Source organism: Lagopus leucura, unplaced genomic scaffold (assembly GCF_019238085.1).
Source record: "Lagopus leucura isolate 7727_CA_CO unplaced genomic scaffold, USGS_WTPT01 Super-Scaffold_100002, whole genome shotgun sequence".
NCBI classification, from domain to species: domain Eukaryota; kingdom Metazoa; phylum Chordata; class Aves; order Galliformes; family Phasianidae; genus Lagopus; species Lagopus leucura.
The window spans coordinates 33,442,420-33,464,282 of record NW_024962263.1 but is presented as its reverse complement, the minus strand read 5'-3'; the positions used below and the strand labels follow the sequence as shown (position 1 = coordinate 33,464,282).

Genomic DNA, 21,863 nt, shown 5'->3' with positions numbered 1-21,863 from the left:
CTACAGTAATCTGAGCAGTCTTTAGAGAAAGAATGTCTGCAACAAAACCACCCATTTCTGTGGCAGGCAAACTGGTTATTCTTTGAATGACTTTTTAAAAAGTCAGAGTGAGGGAGGTGATTATCCCTCTCTACTCTGCCCTCATGAGGCCCCATCTGGAGTGCTGTGTCCACGTCTCAGCATCCAGCACAGGAAGGGTGCAGAGCTGTTGGAGCAGATCTGGAGGAAGCCATAAAGATGATCAGAGGGCTGAAGCACCTCTCTGCTGAAGAAAGGCTGAGTGAGCTGGGCCTGTTCAACCTGGAGAAGAGAGAGCAGTGGGGAGACCCCATTGCAGACTTCCAGGACTTGAGGGGAGCTTATAAACAGGAGAAAGGCTGACTTTTTAGATGGTCTTATAGTGATAGGACAAAGGTGAATGGCTTTAAACTAAAGAGAGGAGATATAGGTTAGATGTCAGGAAGAAATTCTTTACTCAGTGAGGCGCTGGCACAGCTGCCCAGAGAAGCTGTGGTGCCCCATTCCTGGAGGCGCTCAAGGCCAGGTTGGATGGGGCCCTGGGCAGCTGAGCTGGTGGGGGGCAGCCCTGCGCACAGCATGGGGTGGGCTTTAAGATCCCTTCCAACCTAAGCCATTCTGTGATTCTGGGAAAATGACTTCCTAGATCTGTTCTGGTAGCAGAAAATGGAACCTCTTTCCCTTTCAGAGGCCTGCTGTATATGTAATATGCAAATACTACATGACCTCTGTAGTGTGATCCTAGCCAGGGCACCCATGCTGTGATCATTTTCACCATTGTAGGTAACACGAGATCAGGAGGCCCCAGTGACAGACGCAGCAGTGACAGCTCAGGAGCACCTTGGAATAGGAATGCTGCTGAGGGTGGACAGAAACCCAGCTCAGCCTGCCTCAGTTTAACTTGGGAACGTGTTTTTCCCAGCTGTGCTGATGTGCTTCTAATGGAGATGGTGGCTGGAAGAAAGATAAGGAAGGATGGAAGATAAAACTGAAATTTAGTTGCTGAAATTGCTGTAGTTGACAAAAGTTCCCCTTAGGAAAACCTTCACTGATTGAGGTTATCACATGGTATTGTGATCTCTCACATTGGCACAACACAGAAAGCGGTAAATAGCCTTGAGGAGCAAGGACGATTTTCTGCAGGGGGGCAGAGCGTGTACAGTGGATTTCTTGCTGGGGAAGATACCTATGGCAACAGCATCCTTACTGAACTGAATAGAGGAGAGTATGGAAAAGTGAGAAAGGGCGAAAAGTACGCCTTCTTACAAAGCCTTCATGGTGTGGCTTTCCCTTTAAGATGTTGAGAAGAACCTCCACTTGGGACTCTCTGGGAGACAAATGTTTGGGATCCCTGGAAAGGTGGTCCAGGCTTCTCTGCTCTGGGAGATGGCAGGCTGATGCTGAAGTAGAGCCGATATCTCGGTGTTAGCACAGCTGCAGGAGAAAGAAGCAGCAGCCTGTCTGAACAACTATTTCCTGCCTCCTCTCTGGGGAATAAGGAATAGGAAACAACGCATTCTGCTGATTGCATCTGCCCTTGGGGGCACTGATCCTCCTAAATTTAGTTCTTACTTTCCCTACCTTGAACCAGGTCCAGTCTCCTAGATGCCCAAAAAGGAATTATACAGTAGCTTTGGCAGTGCTTCTTCACTGGCTTGTTACACTGATGATTAAAAAACAAAACAGAACAAAAAACCTCCCTTCATTTTTTATTATTAATATTTTTTTTCCTGTACATATCCTGGCTTTACTATGCTGGCTGGTTTGCATGGTAGGAAGAAGGGGTGGAGAAAAACTTGCAGCACCCAGCAGCATGCTGAAGGCCTGAAGGAACACATTGCTGCTGCAGCTGGTGTATGCTGAGTGCCCTGTGGTTGCCTGGCAGGAGCCAAGGGAAGCAAGGCCTATGCTTCAAATACTGTATCAGATAGAAATGAGACACAGAAACTGCTCGTGCTTTGTTTGTGAGCAGCTGTAGGTCCAAAAACACACATTTCTCTTCCAGCAATGGAAGAGAAAATACCTTTCTGGAAGTTTCAGACAAACACAAGGCTCCATACAGAAGTAATTGTGTGAATGCAGTTTTATACAACCACTGAATCCTTTGAGCTGGAAGGGATCTTTAAAGGTCATCTAGTCAACTCCCCTGCAATAAGCAGGGACACCTATGGTTACATCAGGTTGCTCAGAGCCCCATCCACCCTGACCTCAAGTGTCTCCAGGGATGGGGCATTCACCACCTCTCTGGGCAACCTGATCTGTGGGAATGCATGGTCAGCAGAAAGAGGTCAGCAAGTATTGTGCAAAGAGAAAAGGATGTGGACACAGTGAGGAAAGGGGAACTGAGGACCACCAGCAGAATATGAACACAGAGCTTTCTTTCTGTATATCCAGATAAATTTTGATTGGCAGTGCAATATGTTAAAAGCACATGGGCTCTTCACCAAGGAAGCCTTTTTCGCAGATTTCTGCTGTTGCTCTCACTGAATACATTTCAGGTGCCTTAAGCAGACATTAATGACTTTGATCTTCCAGGCGCAGCCACCCACCTCTCAGCATGCAGGACAACCAGGGGCAGTCATGCTGCATTGAAAGCCGTCCTCACTGAAACTGTGCAGCACTGCCAGAGCATTCCAAGGCTGTTTCACCTCTTCCCTCCCTCTCCTCCAGCAAGCATCCTCGTCTCCTCATTTTATACGTGCAATTAGGCAGCCCACGTGCCGCGTTTCTGTAATGCGGCTGTTACGCCAAGTGCAACAAGCAGAACGCTGCGATTGGTGGATATTTCTATGGCCCTGGGAAAGGAGGCATACTTCTGGCTCCCTGCAGTGTAGTATAAGCCCAGGAACTCGCCTTTCCTTTCGCGTCGGGGGTGCCAAGCCACCTGTAACTAGGGCATTGCCTGGAACAGGTGCTTCGGCGGCTGCTGTCCCTATGGAGACGCAGCGGCGGAGTGCGGAAGGGGCAGAGGAGCTCTGGATCAAAGGTTGTCCTCTCGGGGCTTGAAGGGAGCCGGGTGACGAGGGCACACTCGTTGGCGGCCACTCCCCGCGCTGCATCAGTGGTTTTTTAAAGGAACGCATTACAAGGGGGAATTCCTGGGAGGCGAAGCCCGTGAGGGCTGCAGAACAACACAGACGCCGCAGGGGCACCGCAGAGACAAACCCTCCACCCCCCGCTCAGTCGGAGACCCCTCGGCTTAAAATCGAGAGTGGGAAACCACCATTAGAACGGGGTCTTGTGGCCGGGAAGGGCGGACCGGTCCCTGGGGACGGTGGGATCTGCCGGGACGGCCGGCAGATGGCCCCCGTGGCCGCCGGGCTCTCCGCAGCGCCGGGGCCGGGGGGAAGGAGGGGCCGGCCCGGATCGCAGTGCCCTGGCGGGGGCGGGCGCCATGGCTCCGTGAGGGCGATGCTCCCGGCGGGCGCGGGCGGGCGGCTCTCGCGAGGTGAGCGGGGAGGGCCGGGGTGAGGGCTCCTGCCCTGCTGCCCGCTACTCCGCCGCTGGGGCCGGGCGGGGGGAGGCGGGCGGCGCGGAGAGACCGGCAAGGGGGAAGGAGGGAGCCTCGGGGCGGGGGCCGCCCGCTCTCCCGCCCTTCCTCCCGCCTCGGGGCTGGCCGTGGGCGATTCCTCCCCTGGAAATGCCCCTCCCGGCCGCCGGGGCGGTCGTGCGGCGCGGAGGGAGCGGGCGGTGAATTGCCCCCTTCCCTCCGTCGGCGCGCACACACACAGGCGCAGGGCCGGCCCTCCTCCCCCGCCCCGCGGATTTCATGCTCGCCTGGCTCTGCGGAGGGACGGCGCGCCGCTGAACGGCCCCGCCGGGCAGCGCCAGCATGGCCGAGGAGAGCGCCGAGCTCCCCCGGGAGCTCATCGGTAAGGGCCGGGGCCCGGCGGCGGGGCGGGGGGAGAGCCGGGGGCGGCCGGGCTGCGCGGGGGCGGCTGGCGGGGGCTGCGGGGAGGCCGGGCTGCGGCCCTCCGGGGGGCCCCGCGGGCGGGGCGGGGGTCCTGCGGGCAGCGACACGCGTGGGAGATCTCAGCCGGGGAGAGCCGCGCTGGCATCGGGTCCCGGAGCCTCGCAGCAGCTCTTTACAACGCTATGGAGGCTTTACGTTTCTTGTTTAATTCCCCCTGGGCATTGGCTAGTTCAAAACTCCTTTTTTTTGTATTTTTTTTTTCCTGCGTATGTGCGCATACGAGAGGCTATTTGTAATTAAAGTTTCATGGCCGCATGCAAACAGCCCTCCCGTGCTCCATGGTGTATGCTGAAGCAACCGTAGCTGCTGATGGGGATCTCCTGGAAATGCTGTCATCGCTGCTGGGAGCTCTCAGCACACGGATGGTTGGCAACCGGTGTCATACGGGGATAACGGGTCTGCTGCTGCTTCAGGACCTGATGTCACCCTGTTCGAGTGTCTTTTGATTTTAGAAATTGGGTTGCCTCTTGAAGTGCAAACTGAGAGTCTCACCTGGGGGGGGGGATGAATAACTTCAAGTGTTGCCTTCATGGCAGATGGAAACAAATTTGTCAGGCAAGGAGGTACATGTTGCATTGAATACAGTTTTTACAAGCATCTCCTCCTTCATTGACTGTGTTGCTTTGACATCCATGGCTTCAATCAGAGAGTGCTTTTGCTGGGATACAGTTGTAACACTGACAAAACACTGGTGAAAATCCACTTGCAAAGTTACAGTTGCGACATGGTAGTACTCGTGGGTTTGTACTGTGCCCCTGTGCACTACAGGCAGGGTGCAGTATGTATTACAGAAAAAAGCAAATCGGAGCATCCTTGAGCACTGTAACACATTCCATCCTCTGATGGCCTTGGGCAGTGGTAAAAAATGCCCCCTCACCTTGATCCTGATGCCCTGTGTTCACCCACCACGTTGTCTGCATGCTATGGGGTGTGTGGATCTGTTTGTGTGAGCAAGTTTGATTTCCTGTAGCATTTTGGTATCCACGTGTTAAAAGGCAACTTTATAAATAGGCTTTTGGAAATAACTCTGCTATGAGAGCAGGACAGAGGCTACACCTTAAGCCTTAGTGATAATGTGTGCAGAGGGGAGGGAAGGACAATGCATGTTTAACTGGGAGCAGGAATGTCTGAGCTGCAGCTTTTGTTGTTACTCACTTCCTGTGTGACCTTTGTCAAGTCACGTTGGTCATAGTCTTTTAAAAATAATTTAAAATAATTTAAAAAGAATCCCCCTGTTCCCATTGGCTTGCCCAGATCTGCTCCTGCGAGGTGCTGGAGTCTGAAAGTAGTCACTGGTGTAGAAAATGAGTGAGCACTTGAAACTGAGAGCCTTGTCTTTGTATCTCTAGCACCTGATCTGACAAAGTACTTTGCAAGTCCACCTACCTCCAGTGTGTACAAAATAGTTTGCAGCCACATGGGAAAAAAACTGTGAAACTTAAATCTCAGAAACTTCTTCAGCCCTTTCAAACAGGTACAGCCTGGCACCTGGCTGAGCCCCAGACCTTTCCTCTCCCCATCACTGCTTGAAATAACCACAGAACCAGGCGAGAGGAAGTCTCAGAACACAGCTCCCGCTGTCGGGAGGGAGGATAGGGTCGGACTTTCCCCTGGCCCTGCTACCTGACTGCCTGGGAAGCTGGCTGCCCAGCTCCCTACCAAGCCTGAGAACGCTGGCAGCCTGCCATGGGCTGCCTTCCTGGGCTGGCTGCTACTGAGGAGCTCTTGTTTCCTGATAGGAAAATTAAAATTCCTGGGGAAAACATTTTGATTTGGCAGAAAAAAAGTTCCTTCTGGTGGACAGTCGCACCAAACAGGCTTATTTCTGACCTGTGCACCCTTCTGCCCTGCAAGCAGGGCTTCTAGACTTGATGTTTGGATGAATGCAGTCAGGCTATCAGAAGGAAATTTTGCAGGAAAGCTGGAATGCTGTAATTAAAAGCCCCAGGAAGAGCCTGCAGTCTTCAATTTTAGCTTTTCAACTTTAGCCTGTCCAAGGGCGAAGTGTGTGCACCTGGGAGGGTGAAGAGTTGCCTTTGAGTTTTTTCCTGTGGCAAATAGGTTAATGTGTTTAAAAGATTTCTTGCCTTGTATGAGGGTGCTGGGTAGCAAAACATATGAAAGGTGCCAAATTGGCTCTTCCAGACAAACTCCTCTGTTTATCTGCTACTTATATCAGTGTTAGTCATTTCTGACATGATTCCATGTGTATGAGTTCCCTTCAGACCAGGGTTCAAGTCTTTAGGGGAAAGGCTTGTTCATTTGGTACTTGGCACAAACGGTCTGTGTGTGTGTATGTCTATGCGTGTGAAAAATTATGGCAATTAATGTAAGTTTGTTGGCACCGCTGTCATTAGGAGTTGGGCTGAGACCAGGGCTGCCTTGCACAGCACCCATTGCATAGCTGTCAGATGTTGGTGGCTGGGAATTGAATCTTGAATGTGCAAAGCACAGAATGTGCCAACGCTTGGTTTTCCGTCACCTGACCCATTTAGCTCCCTGATAGTAACAATAAAGGGTAGTATTTCAGTAATAGAAGAAGTTAATTGGCTTCAGCAAGCTTTTCAGGTATAAATAATAGCAAGTGAGGAATTTGCTGTATTTTCTCTAGGCAGAGCTAAGCAATGCTGGGGCTTGTCTTGGGAATGCTTTTGATGTGTAGAGCTGGAAAGGAATACAGAATTATGTTTAGAATACTGGCATATGAAATATCAAATCCTTCCATAATAGATGTGAATTACTGTGTGGATGATGTACTTCTTAATAAAAGTTGTACTTGCTTGGTGGTGGTTCGTACCGTTGCACAGGCGTAAGTGCAAGAAACATAGCTGTGGGTCTTCCTGAAAATGTGACTATGAAATCAGTTTCCTTCTTATGTTGACATGGAAAATATTTAATTAATGTATTTTCTTTCAGAAAGCATCAGGGATGTTATTGGAAGGAAAATCAAAATTTCAGTCAAGAAGAAAGTAAAGCTGGAAACCAAGGGAGACAAAGTGGATAACAAAATATTGGTGAGTACAGTAGATTGGTTCAACTTGTGGAGTAAAATCCAGCATCTTTCCAGAAGGCATTAATATTTCTCTTGAAAGATTCTTTGATTTTTTTGTGTACTGTTAGATACACAACATCACTTCTTTTTTACTAGTTTGTGAAGCAAGTTGGTGTGCAGGCTGCATGTTTATCGCTGGTTTATCCTTCATAGTTAGGGCGTGGTGTGGATTTATGTGAAGATTAGGTGTTACTAGAATCTGATCTAAAATCATCTGCTGCCTTTGCTGGTGAGGTTTCTTGTTTACATCAGTAAGAGTTTTTGAGTGGACAAGAAATGGGAAAGGAAGTATATGGAATTACTAATCTTGTGAGACTTTCTTGAAGTTGTTATGCAATGAAGAATGACTGTAAAGTTGTTGTGCTTCTAAAACTCAAATGGCTATTTATACTTTTCTAGTATTAAGTCACTATCTGCATTTTAAAAGAAATGCTTACTGTGTGGGATCCTCCATTGTCATTCCTAAAACTAGTGGGGGAAAGTGTCTAATTAATCTCACTTAAGTATGCTTTCCTGTTTCATCAAGAATAGTTTTGCTGTCCTCTTTTGATAAGGAGAAAGCTGCAATAATGAGCTGGTTTGCGTGCATACTGTCTCAGATACTTGGATATGCAAAAGGAGATAGAACTTCATTTCTTCTTTCTTCTGAAACTGCTCTATCAGGAGAATAACAAATGCAAATAACTACAGTACTGCTGTGGTGCTTTGCAAGATGTTTTAAATTTGTTGCTTTGCATGAATAAGAATGCAATTGCATGTTTGGAAGTTTTGTCATTGAACCTTTGTTAGAGATTTTAGATACCTGCTCCATGTTGATAGTTTGGTTTTTAACAAGAAAACAACATATTAATCAGTTCTAAATTATCTTTGTAAAGTATGAATTTCTTATTCAGGGTTGATAACCGTCTGTATTTCAGTGAGAGTAGCTACTAAAGGAATTTAAAATATTTTCTGCTTGGTGTCCACCTGTATTATTTATAGCTCCTGAGTTAAGTTTGCTTCTGTACCGGAAATGGTTGAGGATGTGAATGTTGATTGTTCATCTTTATTTACTTGAAAGCCGTGTTTACAGGGAAGGCTGACAGTTTCACTGAAGCAGTAACACTTGATTGGCTTCTTGATTTACACAGAATCATTATTGATATCAATAGTGAAATACATTGTGGCAGTACGGTAGTACTGTTTTGCCCTAATGGGACCAAAAGAATGTCAAGCTTTGAATCCTCAGTGTAGCATCTGAGGTATGTGCTATTCAGTGGTGAAATGCCTAAATGTGATGACTCAGATCATTTTTTTTCCCTGTGATCTCCTAAACTCTCAGGTGGGAGACTTTAATCTTTTATGGCTAGAAAGGTACTGAAAGGGAAGGAACCTCTTTAAGGGGTTCTCAGCTTTCTCGAGTAGCTCTTGTGTGCTTGCATGCTACCTTCAGCGCACAGGATAAGCCTTTCAAGGATATGAAAGAGGGTGTTGTCTGGTAGAAACATTTATTCTTTGATGCAGCCATGCAGAGGACTTGTATTGCAAGAAAGGAGAGAATGCTTTCATGGTTAGAGAAACTGACTGTTGACTGCTGGGGGTGGATTTCATTTTCTTCTGCTATGGAGTCCCTGTGTGAAGCAGTACAAATCACTCTTTTTTTTTTTTTTTTTTTTTTTTTTTTTTACAACATTTCTTTACCTATGTATGGTTACTTTTATTTTATATGGTTTTCTTTTCAGAAATGCTGAGTGTCCTCTGCAGTGGCTGAAGCCAGTGAAGACTGTGGTTTCTTTTTAGTACAGAATGTTCTCTGAGATGCAGGGTGATCTGAAAAAATGATACCAGCTACACCTTGAGTGTCTTACGTTAGTGGAGACTTTGGTGTTACTATGTCTAGATATTGTAATTTCTTGTCTGTGACAGAGGAGATGAACCTTCCTCTCCTCAAAAGATTCTGAAAATAAACAACCTCGCTTAAGAAACATGGAGGTGCTTTATGATAAACACCACGGAAAACCACACAACAAAATGAAGAATTCTTGCACTCCAAGCTAGGATTTAATGGTATTTGGCAAAAAATACATATGGCAGCACATTGTCCAATGCAGATGAAAGTGAATACTGAGTAGCTGTGCCTTGAGTGAGCATGTCAAGCTGAATTAAGTGTTGGTGGCAAAAGCAGTTCACCAATTAAACTCTATATCCTTAAGTGCATGCATCAGGCTGCTCAAACATGACTGTGTGGACAACCTTCACGCCAGTGCTTCTTGACTCCTGAAAGCTTAGCTTTGAGATGTTTGTGCTCTTCTGAGCAAGGCCTCTTGAGTTCATGTGTAGCAATTAATTGTTTTGAGATTTAGATTTAAATTTTAATAGTAGTTGAGTGTTTAGAAGCAAATTAACCAGCATGCAATGGATTCCACACTTAATAAGTAGAAAATCCTGTTGCACTTGGTCTAGTCAACGCCAGCACCGTGGTGGTATGCACTCAAGTCTTTAGAGGAGGTTGATCACAGAGGCTCAGTGATCTCTCATCCTTCCTTCGTAAGTAAATCCAGCAACATTAGTGACACTTCAAGAAAAGGAGATTATTTTTAAAAGCCTGTGCTTTGCATGTAGCTGTAAAAACACTTGACCTCTTGCCCTGTTCACAATGTGTTCAAGATATAAAGTACTAGAATATGGATATAATCATACACTTCAGTCAAGTAGACCTGCTCTAGCAAATTCCTCTTAATTAAGATGAAAATTGGAATCTGAGACCAAAGAAAAAAAGTGAGAAAAAAAAAAAAAAGAATGCTGCTAAAGATGAAGACTGTTAAGGTGGTGAAATTGGTGAATGAAGTCCATGCCTACCTCAAGATAGCTTTAGAAACTTTAGGATCGCAGATGTAGGTGCCAGAGATTTGAAATTATGACTTGGGTGTTTTGATACAAGACATATTTCTCACTCTGCATAACCACTTTGCTGCCTCAGTAATCTCATTTTGCACTTATTTGGTTTTTCAGTTAGTCATAATGATACAAACCAGCAAGACTCTGAACTAACTCTGATCTGTGATGTTGTCTGGCCACAGAGATGGAGGCTACAAACTGGTGTCTAACACTGAAAAAACAATAACCAACTTGAAAAACCAATGGCCAGCTTCACTGGGGTTCAGATGAGTCCCCAGGCAAATAGGGTGAAACCACAGCCCTACCCAAGTTGACTTTCTATTGCTGGAGCAGCGAGGTCCTGCTCCAGGTCAAGGCTTTAGCCAGCCATTTGCTAGCAGCTAGAACCTACCTGTGCCACCTCAGGATGTGCACAGCAGCCAAACCCCAGCAGAGCTCCTCGCACACACCAGTAGTGGGCTCTGTGTTTTTCCTGCCCAAGGAGAATGCTGCTGCAAGACTGGTCTGGTTTATGCCACAGCTGATGGGTGTGTAGAGGTCTAAGTTGTAATCTGAACACTGTTGGTTCTGTTTTGGCGCCATAAGGAATCATGCATGATGCCCTGTCCAGGAGAAAAAATGTGTTTATGATGTTGCTTTTTAAGCCTCTGTGATTATCGGATTACTACCTGCAGACAATCTCCAGTAGGAAACTGGGCTTCCTGCTTCCAGTGTGCATGGTGCTACTCTTTTCCTCTCAAAATCCAAGGTATCTGTAGTGTTTTGATGAATACTTCCCACTGCAGTTTCTTCCTATCAGCAAGTCATTGAGAAGTGGAAATTGTAAGGCAATATAGTATGTCTGATCAGCTTGTTATAAAATACTTCTGTTTTTAGGAGTGATTCGTGATGGACAAATATTCCAAGGTACTTCTTATTTTTATTCTGCCTTATTAACAATAAAAGGGAATAATTATGGCCTAGTTTCTCATAGATTAGTTTTGCTTTCCCAAATGAATCTCGTACATACAGCAAACTGTTACATTCTCTGTATGGCTGCTCTGTTGTGATTTTGTTTTTGTTTTAACGTTTCCCTAACCTTAAGGTCAGGAGAGTGTGATGTGATATAGTAACTGAGAGCACTTTATTAGGAAATCCCGTTGAGGAATCTCAGTTACATTGCTGCCTTCAGGTCATTCATGTTCTCCTTGTTAAAATATTGCGGTGCTACTTCTGGAACCCTGACAGTTGCTTTGGCAGGTGGCTCTCCTTGAAATACTCTGTATGCTCAACATGGGTTTACTGAGAGTAATTCATACGTCCTTGTCACTTTTTTGGGGGGGCGTATGTTGCCAAAGACTTTGGAAACAAAATTCCTGCTTTACTTTTTCAAACAGGTTTATATTTATTGTGTGCACATGCTGGGATTTCATGGTCTACATTTGAAGATTTGCTGCTAAAGAGTGAAAAATTATTATTATTATTATTATTTTTAAATATATATATATATATATCTGTATTTACTTTTAAAGGATCAGTTATGGCCCTCTTGAGCACTCTCCTTGTGGCGGTGCAAAGAACCTGGCTGAATTTATTGAAGCAGCTGAATAAAGCTGAGCTTCTATGCCTGTTCAACTATAGGGATAGCAGTCTCAGAGTGGAGGCAGTAATATTCTGCAGAGCCAAAACTATTTTGGGATTAAAAGCTCTGGCGCTTGTTTCCCGTTGCTTATCTTTTGTCGTGATCCATCTATAGTTTTCAGTCTGAATAGAGATGAAATTCAGTATCCAAGTAGGAGCAAGAGTAAAAAAATATTCACTTCTATTAAATCACTAAGATGTGAAGCTTACAGGGTAGTCCAAGGTTGGTTTTACATAAAACGTGTGTTATCTTGTGCTTTATATCATGACAGCTGGTGTGTGAATATGATCTGCTGTATGGACATTCCTGTAGAATAATGGAGTTTCCTCTTCCAAGCCCACAACACTGAGTGTTATGACATATATCTTAAGTGTGTATTTATAAATATGAAAGGAAGTAGGTGTTGGTACATCCCTCATGTCAGGAAATGTAAATAAAGCAAGAGAGAGTAATAAAAAAAAAAAAAAAAAGTGAAAATTTATTTTAATTGGTTTATAAGATGAGTCTTAAAACAATTGAACTGTGACTGATTGCTGCAGAAAACTGAAATAAGAATGCTACTGGAAAGAGAACGTACGAATCCAGTTGCATTATTATGCAGTTAATTTATTAATGCAGTTGTATATAAATTTGTTATACTTAGTCCCCAAATAAGAATTTTTTAATAAACTTGCCCAGAAATGAATTTTTAAAATAAATCTACATACAAATCGTACACTGATCCATAATGCCTGGGAGGTTTTACACACTTAACATTCTGATGTGCTGATAGAACATGCAGAAGTTAAAATCATCCTTGCTGAGAAGCTTCCACTTCTAGGAATAGAATCCAGAATCAACCAAGTGGAGAGAAATGGTACTCTTCCCTGTGGGCTGCTGGGGCTGGCAATTGCAGTTTCTTCTTCAGTTTCTCCTGATGGCTGCTACTTGCAGTTTTCCTTCTCTTCCCCTTTCTTATTTGTAACCTCTCCCCCACTGAAAACACATACTGCAGGAAGAACCATGTGTCTTGCGTTTAAATCAGTGTTGACACACTTGAATAGGTTTTTAGCATTATAATAGGAATAAACTGTGAGGTAGTGCTTGGGCATTCTGCTCCTTTCCCTCAGGTTTGTCTGCCTTAAGGGTAAGCAGTAATCTACTCTCTAATTAAATTGGCCTTTGACCAAAGCGGAACAGTCCTTTTTCTCTGGCTACCCAAGCAAAAATGCAAATTTTCCACAGCCCTGGCTCTTCTGTGTCCTTTTGAGTGCAGCTCTGCCCCGAGCTGTATGCTTTCTTTGACACTTGATTCAGGCATGGAAGATTTCTTGCACTTTGAGAGTATAGTGCATTCTTATATTCTCTGTAATGTGTGCTTTGGGAGGGTAGAATTATGACTTTATCAGAAGATCAGCTTGCTTGCACTTGACTTCTTTAATTCTGGACAATTGGCACACCTAGAAAAAGGTAAGAAAAGGTGACTCTGCTTCCATTGCCGGGAAAGCAGCTGCCTTTGTTCTGTCTCAGGTACTCAGCACCCACCTACACACAGAGTGTGTAGTATCCTTATCTGTGCTCTGCAAGGAGGGAATATAAACACTGCCTCAATCTTAGTGGCTTCTGGTTTTCTGTTCACTGCTCTCAGGAAGACAGGACTGGTAGCAAGGACTCCGCTGTGGCTCTGAATGACACACAGGATCTTTCCTTCTATCAATTTTTCATAACCCAATAAAATAATCTATTTTTTTTTAAACCATCATACTCTTTCTATTTCTTTTGCTGAATATATAATGTACCAAAGTGGTTTGCTAATGTACTTCTGTTTCCAGAGTGCCTGACTCCCTGCCACTGTAATTTATGAAATGCAACCTTCCTAAGTGAGGATTTGCATTGAAATCTATGAATAAAAGTAGCAGAAGAGCGAATATTACGCATAATTTCCAAAAAGCTTGAAATGAAAAATATAAAATGAGCATTAGGGTCAAGTTCTTGTCTTTGTCTTCACCAATGATGGCTGTTTTTTCAAGAAACAAGGCTTTGGGGAGCTGGGGGGAAGAAATAGAGTATGTGTTAGTTGGTGGACCAGTATAAATTCAAAAATCTTGTCTATGTTGTTTTTTCTCTCATGGCTTGCTTTGTCTGCCTTGTCTGGAGATTGTTACTCAAAGAAAAGATTTCTTGCCCATGAAATGTGGCTCACTTTATTGTAAGCAATGTGGGGGATGCAGTGAGCTTAAAAAAAAGACCACAAGGTCTGCTAATTGAAAAGCCTGTGCCATGCATGGTGAAAAATGCTGTCTGTTGCTTGAGAGCCCCTCTCTTTGGCCGTTGTTGTGGTGGAGGATTTGGGAACATGCCCAATTTGTCTGATGATTAAAATATTTACTTGGGATCACCTACAGTTCTGCTGCTTTTTTTTTTTTTTTTTTTTTTTCTCCTGGCAGAAGTAATTTAAATCCGTGTAAGATAATTACAGGCCAAGTATGTAAAATTATTTGTGAAATGTAATTGCTGCTAAATGTGCTTTGTATTGCTACCGCAGTCCCCAAGCTGATTCTTGTCCTCGTTCGTGTCTAATAGCTCCCTATTTCCAAAACACCCCCTCTGCCACAACTCATGATTGATAGCTTTTTGGTTAATGATGGATTCCTTAATTTGAACATTTAAGATGATGAAGTATAACTATGAAAATTTAATTGCAAAAGGCAGGGTCTGATAACCTTGCATTCCTGAAACAGCCTTACTGAAATTAATTGGTTTGCTCAGGTTAGGGGGAGCCAGGGGAGCGGAACAGGGTCCAGCTATGTGCAACTTGGGGCTTTAACATTAGTGTATTGCAACAAGTTTCTGCTGGTTACTGTAAAATGAGGAGAAAAGAGCGCAGCTGAAATGCCTGCAAGATAGAAACCGAAAGCAAGTGAGGAGCAGTTTGTATTCGGACAGGTGATGTTCCTTGTTCTTCTTTGCACAGTGACTCTTATAAAAGTTGAAAATCGTGGACGTTTCTTATGGCGGTTGAATGTTCTGCAGCTTATTCCCTGGACTGATAGATGGCATTTGAATCCCTGCATATTGTAGAAGACCTCTGTGACAGGACGATAGGCTTAAGTGTGTATGAGGGGATGGAAAACAATTGGGTAGAGGCTGGGCCTGGGTCTATTTTCGCTTTAAGAGTTCTCTCCTGCATTGCTTTTTTCATGGGGTGGCTGTACTTGTTTCTTTGCTTTTTGGATAGGCCAGTGGGTACATTTAACTCTTTCCCCTTTCTTCAGTTAAAGCAATGGTTAGCAAGAAACACGCAGCCTGTAAAGTAGGCAGCAGTGCATTTGGGCTCATTGAAAGCTCTCTTAATAGCCACTGCTTGGGAAGCTGAGGCCACTTGAAGCAAGCCATTTCTATTTCATGAATGTTTAGAAGAAGCATGCCAGAGACACGTGTTTATGAAATATGCACTTCAGGCAGATGCCTCTTCCTCTTGACGCATCCTCAGTTCTCTGACTGAACTGCATCCTCTGCTTGTACATTAAACTTTGACAATCGATCATATTTGTAACCCTTTGTGAACTTTTGTGGATTTGAGCTAAGCTATCAATATCTACTTAGGGTTGGAGTGGAAAACAAGAGGGTAATGTAGTTGCTACAGAGAGGTTTCTAGGTAGATCTGATTAGGGGAAATGAATGGCTGTTGACCCTAATCTGAATTGGGAGATGGGGCATTGCTATGTTTGTTTAGGGCTGACCTTTGAATAAAATGGCTTCTATCTCTGCCTTCGAGGCCACTCACGACTATTCATACAAAGGGGAAAGCTTACAAAGGCTCATCTCCAAACAAGAGCTTGAGCCTGGTGCTTAAGAATAGTACTGTCCTTTACCCCGAGATGCAGCTGGAGGAGCCTTAGTGAAGGTAGGCAAAGGAAGGTTGATGTTTGGGCTTGTGGTGCAGCAAGTTTCAGCTGAAGGTCTTCTTTTCTGGTTTTTATAGTGTAGCTAGTAAGCATTTGAGGAAATGCTAACTTTGTTAGGCATTACTGCATTAATGAGAAATAATTACTAATATCTCCACAAGGTTATTCATATTACAAATCTAAACTAGATTTTGTTGAAGCATGTTGCTGTGTGCTGTGTACACTTGTTGCATACTTTCTGGGTATCTTTATTTTCCCTTTCCCATCTCCCTCCTTGCTGTTCTTCATCTTCTCTTCAGGAGATTCCAGGAAACTTTCCTATATGTGGATTGCTCGCAGAACTCATGCTTGCTTTTGGGCTTGCCCCTGCTCTTACACTAGCATCCCATTTTCTCAGAAGTGCATTTCTTTTCTTCTACTTCCTTTCCTCACCGAGATAATGCTGATGTATTTGGAGGCATGTGTATTCCCACAAATACAAGAATGATGGACATAAATTAGTGTTACTGCGCTAAAGAAAAATAAATGACTGTTATCAGTTTCTTCTTTGTTTTGTATATGGTTGCACATGATACTACTCATATAGAAGAAACATTCTCTGCTTGCTTGTTCTCAGGTTTCATCGATGTTAGATCTATGTTACTTATGTCATGGGAACAGTTTGGTTTATACCTGGCATTATGGGCTGTTGATATAATTTGGCTTTAGGCTCTTCCTACATTTGGCAAAGTAGCTTTCTTTGATTTGAAAAGGAATAAACACATTGTTAGCATCTCAACAGGTTATTACATAGAATATGCAAGTCCTGAGGGGACAAAAGGCAGTATGATGGCTACAAGTCATGCTTGGCGCTGCTCTTTCCATCTCTCTGGGTAGATGAACTGACGTGTTTAAGGAAAAAAAGTAACAACAATAAATAGAGCTGTGGTATAGCATGGCAATTTAAATGCAATTAGCTGATGATGTGGATAGTTCCACAGCAGTCTGATATCTTATAAAAAAAAAAAAAAAGCTTTAAAATTATTTCATCTGTGAATAGAATGCTGAGTTGCCCAATTTTTACAGTTCTCTCTTAGCTTTGGGAAGACATTTCCTAAAATATTTGGTAATGCCAAGCGATTTAACTGCTTGTGCAATCTGTACCATTTCCTTCACAAAGGATTTCACAGCCGCTCTTCTGCCATTTATATGCTTACCTCACGCAGGCAAATACGCAAACTGCAAAGCAAAGCTGAATGCCAAGTGTTTGCAGGTTTCTGTATAGGTATGTCAACTCCAGACTTGAAAAACAGCTTATCTGGAGAAGAGCAGTGGTCAGTCTTTAGCCAAATCCTAAGAGAAGTCTTCAGAAATAGCCTAATCCAATAGGCATATATGTTTCAGTTGGAAACTGCTGCTGGTTTTTGCCTGCTCAATACTGTTAAAAATGCACAGGTCTCAACTCTTCAAATTTACATATTCAGATTAGATTTTAGGTGGCAGTAGGATTAATGCCAGCACTGAAAACACCTTGCTTTTTTGCTGCCTTAACTGTGATCTTTTATCAGCAGACAGATTTATTAAACTTAGTAAATGCTTTTTGTAAGCCTTTGAAATATGTTTTTGCCCCCTTAAATAATGTGAAAACAGCTCCCAACACAAAAGCTGAGGATTGAGTTTGTTTCATGTGCTGTATCTAATGTAATGCTATCCTGTTGAAGTCCTTCCTGTAACACGATTAGATCAATGTGCTGTTGTTTGTATGTGCGTGAAATTGTGTGAAATTAAAATCCTGCAGGTTTTTGTATGGTATTCATTTATCACAAATGTAGCCTTAATGCAATTTCAGTAGGTCTTTGTTCAACCTGAATAGTTAACAAGTTTGCCTAAAATAGATTATTATTCTATTTCCCTGTATTTCTTCTGGTCCTTTTTTGGGGGAGGGATGGGGGAGTGAGGAAGTACGCATCTTATTTTTCCTTCCTGGGGGTCTGTATGCTCTTGCTATACGGAAGAAGTTGCAGACAATTGTTTGAAATCAAGACTGTACTTAAGAATATTTGCATGATTTAAGGAAGCCATTGTGCCTGGTTCCAGCCTTCCACTGCTCCCCAGGATCTGATTTGTATGTTGCTGACAGTGCTTCTCTCTTTAACCATTAGCCAGCAGTAAGCTTGAATGGAGGTTATTGCACTTGTGTTTGATGCAGAACTTTAGGTAGGGACCTCATTTCCTTGCCTTCCCAGGTGCTGCTAGCGTGGATACCAGAGCTGCATGCTGCTGCTGTTCTCTGGCTGAGTAGATAACAGTGTGTCAAGCCAGGTGCATGAATCTGCTTGGTGGTGCTTGACTTCAGGACTGGATGGGAACAAGGCATTTGCTAGCTGTGCTGCTCTCAGAGCACCAAAAAAGTGAAGTTGGAGAGTTCTATCAGAGGGAATGAGTTTTCTTACCATCCAGTTACAATATACACACCCAGTGAGAAGCCAATATTGGAAACATTTTTCCAAGCAATCTTCTGAAATAATTTCTAAATAATTTCTAAAATAAATAATAATAATAAAATATTTCTGATTGTGCAAAAGGGGATATACAGTCTGAGGGAATGGCAAAAAGGAGTAACTTTTTCTGCCTTCCTGTGTCACAGGTTCTGAAGTGGTAATAGCAGCTTTTTCTGGAACATGGAAGAAGTGTTGGCACAGACATCAGACTTTCAGCCTGGCAGGAATTAAGCAAACTGCTTTATTGTTCTTGTGTTTTTGTGTTCTCTTGAAATAAGTTTTTTCCATGGATTGAGCAAAGGGTTTGAGTCCAAGTAACCTACCATTCTCACAGGGCTTTAGTTCTCAGTAATTTCAGACCTGATAAAAGGCTGTAATTTCAATACAGTTTTTTGTTTACACCATTACAGTTAAGTTTTTGTGGGTTTCACAAACTGCATGGGCTTTGTTTCTGTAGGAATACCACTGTGATAAGCTAAGCAAGTTGAGAGAGAATTACAGAAGAATATATAGGACACCTGTGGCAGAGAACAGGCAGTGCTCCTCCCTCTCACAAAACCGTGTTTGAAGCTGTTCTTTACCTTTGAGATCCTGTACTCTGCACTAATCTTAAAATAATGAAGTATGCTGACAAAATCCCTGAAACGTGTGGGATCTAGATGTGTCTTTGGAAGGCTGTCTGACTGATTTGGCAGAGCACGGATTTTACCATCTCGTGTCTTGAAGGACACTGAGCTCTGTACCCATTGGTATCAGATGGCACTTCTTGGGGTAGCAGAGAGTTTTCATAATTGACCTTTGGATAATCTGATTGCTTCGTCTAGTAGAACAAAGAAACAAACAAACAAAAGTCATAGAATATCCTGAGTTGGAAGGGAGCTGTAAGAAGCATTAAGTACAAGTCCTGGTTCCAAGTTAGGAACATCCAAAATCTAAACTCTATGAGAGCAGTATCCAAACGCTCCTTGAACTCCAGCACTCGGGGCCGTGCCCACAGCCCTGTGCAGCCCGTTCCATGCCCACTGCCCTGTGCTGCAGACCCTTTCCCTGACCCCCAGCTGCCCTCCCCTGACGCAGCTCCATGCCGTTCCCTGTCGCTGTCACACAGAGCAGAGCTCAGCGCTGCCCCTCTGCTCCCTGTGAGGAGCTGCAGCCGCCATCAGGTTTCCCCTCAGCTCCTCTGCTCTGCTGGACAAACACAGGGACTTCAGCTGCTGCTCATGCATCTTGTCCTCCAGACCATTCGACATCTTTGTAGCCCTACTTTGGACATTCTTCAAAAGTTTTATGTCTTTATGTGGCCACGTTGAATCTGTCCTGCCATCTTTTTAATTTAGCCTGTGGAAATCCATTGAATAGGGATCTGCCATGCTTCTGCAGTTTCTGAATAACCCAGCTGCTCTGTTACATTGAACTGTGTCTGCTTAAGGTGTGACCAAAACCCGATTCTGGTTTCTTAGCTCAAAGTCTCTCAGAGTGCTCTCAGGTGACGTCTGGAGCTAGGTGTTGCAAGGTGAGGAGTGGATTGGATTGGACTGGGTTGCTCTGTTTAGGGCTTTGTGCCCTGCCTGAAGGTTAGTGGGTCTGCTGCAGTGTGATGGATCCAGGCAGTGAGACTGGACATTTGGTTAATTCTTAAGGCAGTGTGCATGCACTGACATGAGGAAACTTAGTATCTTGGATATGGTAGCCTCTGGCAGTAGCATTAAGCTCCTCTATTTGTTTTTTCTTCTTTTTTAAAATTCGTGTCTAATGGAAAATCTGTTCCGAGCTGATTTTAGTATTACATGGAGGTAAAAATTCCCAGCGGTTTTCAGTTATCAGTATACCACTGTGTGGCAAGATTGCTTTCAAGCATCTGAAATGGGGATATTGATGTTTTCCTCTCCTGTAGGCAGAGTTCATGCGTAAAATTAATGTCGAGCTTCTGAGGGTGTTTAATAACGACCCCTCCCATGAATGTATACCAATGCACATGATGTTATACCTATTGGTGCTTAGATTGTACTGTGTCTTAAAGAGCCACTTTATTACATGTTACTCAATAAATGCACATATATATATATTTCAAAGTTAGTTACAGTCTTATTTTATTTTAAGGTCAGTAGAGTAACCAAAATGAGAGGCAATAAAATCACCTGAGCTCAGCATGTTGTCTCTTGCACTGAGGTGATGTTCAGCTGCTAGGTGGTTTCTGCAGACAGTGTGTCTGCAGGTTCTGCATTGCCTGTTTGTTTCAGCCAGAGAACACCCCTCTGCCAACACATGCTGTGAAAAGCCTGAGCCCTGGCCCATCTTCTGTGCTGCTTGTAGCTTTATCTGCTTCGTTATTCATTATTAAATGCATACTTGACAAGTGCTATAAAATCCCTTTTGCTCTGGTTGAACCCAAGAACTGTCACTGAGAGTCTGAAGAGGTCATTAATTTTTGTTTAATGCAAATGCTGTGTATTTCTGCTTTCCACTAAGTGCTCTTCACAACAGCACACTTAAAAGACTGATAGATTCTCCCTGAACGGTCCTCTAAGCAGTGGATTAATGTAAGAATGAACTCCTAAATTTTTCCAGATTTCTATTTAACACAGAAACATGAATACCTTATGTTTGAAAATGTTCCTGAAGGTCTGGTAATAAATTAGGTCCATGTAAAAATGAGTGTTCGTGCTATGCACTGTGTGTGTTGATATAAGTCCTGCTGTATTAAAACACATTGAAAGCACTCTCCATTAACACAGGCATTGAATAAAACTAAAGGGCACGTTTCACTAACACAAACCACAAGGGTTCAAGTTTTCCAAAATTTTAATCTTGAAGTACTTGGTATAAACATGTTCTGAGTTTTTTTGGTTTATTTTAAACTTTGTGATTAAGTAAACAAACAAATGCAGGCTTTGTTTTTCCTTCTTAAACTCTGTCTTATGTAAGCACTGACTTGTCTTTCTGCTTTTATTAAGCGTGTTCTGACGCATTTTTATTATGTTAGAGAGAGTCCTTTTATTTATTCTTTCTTGTAGCAACATTCAAATATTTTGGAGCTATGACTCTACCTGGTACTAACCCAAGGCACCAGCTTTTCCTCTAAAGGGAGAAGAACAGAGATTACAATTTGATAAGAAAATACCTTTTTAAATGCAGACTTTTTGGTGATGAATTTACCCTGGCTAAAACTTCCAAGAAAATGTATGTATGTATATATTTGTTTTTAAAACATCAATTTTGAGACTGGTTTTTTTTTTTGTTTTTTTTTTTTTTAAGAATTTTCTCTTGGGTCAAGAGATGTAGCCTCGGGACTCCTCATGTGATTGGATATAACAGCAGCAGTGGCCTGAGACATCATTTTTACTGTCAGAATATCTAAGTGGGGGAGAGCTGACCCTTCCTTCTAAAAAGAGCAAAGAAGCAGATAGGAGGCTGCTTGGAGAGTATTTGAAAACAAGGCCAAGGAAAGGGAGATCAAGGCCAGAGGAATTACTTGCTGCACAGGGAGTTGCCCTCTTGTTTTCTGTACTAAACCAACTTCAGCTGTGAGCCATGTCCTTCTCCACACAGCAGAAGGCCTTGGATGGAAAGGCACATCTCCTTTTCTCATCAGGGGTCAACTTGTGTCTCTATAATTGGGCAAGCAGAAGCTGAACAGAAGGTGATGGAACTCAAGTGACTTTGGAGGACTTGGTTAGGGTACACACTATGTGTTTTTATGGCCCTTATTAGTGAAGACATCCAAGGAATTAAGTCTACCCATGCCTCAGACCCTTGGGTTTTATCCAGTCTTAACTGTGACCATCTTAGCTGTTTCTTAGTTTCATTTTACTTGGCCGAGTCCTGGTTAAATAGCTGCTGAAATAGCTGTAGGATGGCAGGTGGTGCGCAGGTCTCCTTAAAATGCTGTAGACTAGGCTAGGCTCCAGGAAACAATTTATCCTTCTGAGTGATAGACTCTCAGTCCCCTGCCCAT

General features: G+C 43.5%; 1 protein-coding gene across 3 annotated transcripts in view; it reads left to right on the top strand.

The window, feature by feature from the left end:
- The first annotated feature begins 3,740 nt into the window (after positions 1-3,740).
- The window catches only part of CARMIL1 (capping protein regulator and myosin 1 linker 1), a 173,423-nt gene continuing 155,300 nt past the window's right edge, over positions 3,741-21,863 (top strand). The window contains exons 1-2 of one of the 3 annotated variants that reach the window (XM_042869392.1): positions 3,741-3,890; positions 6,908-7,005. In XM_042869392.1, coding sequence (XP_042725326.1) covers positions 3,851-3,890; positions 6,908-7,005 — 138 coding nt within the window. In that variant the 5' untranslated portion in view covers positions 3,741-3,850. The remainder of the gene's footprint in view (positions 3,891-6,907; positions 7,006-21,863) is intronic. The other 2 variants (XM_042869390.1, XM_042869393.1) reach the window with 2 other exon arrangements.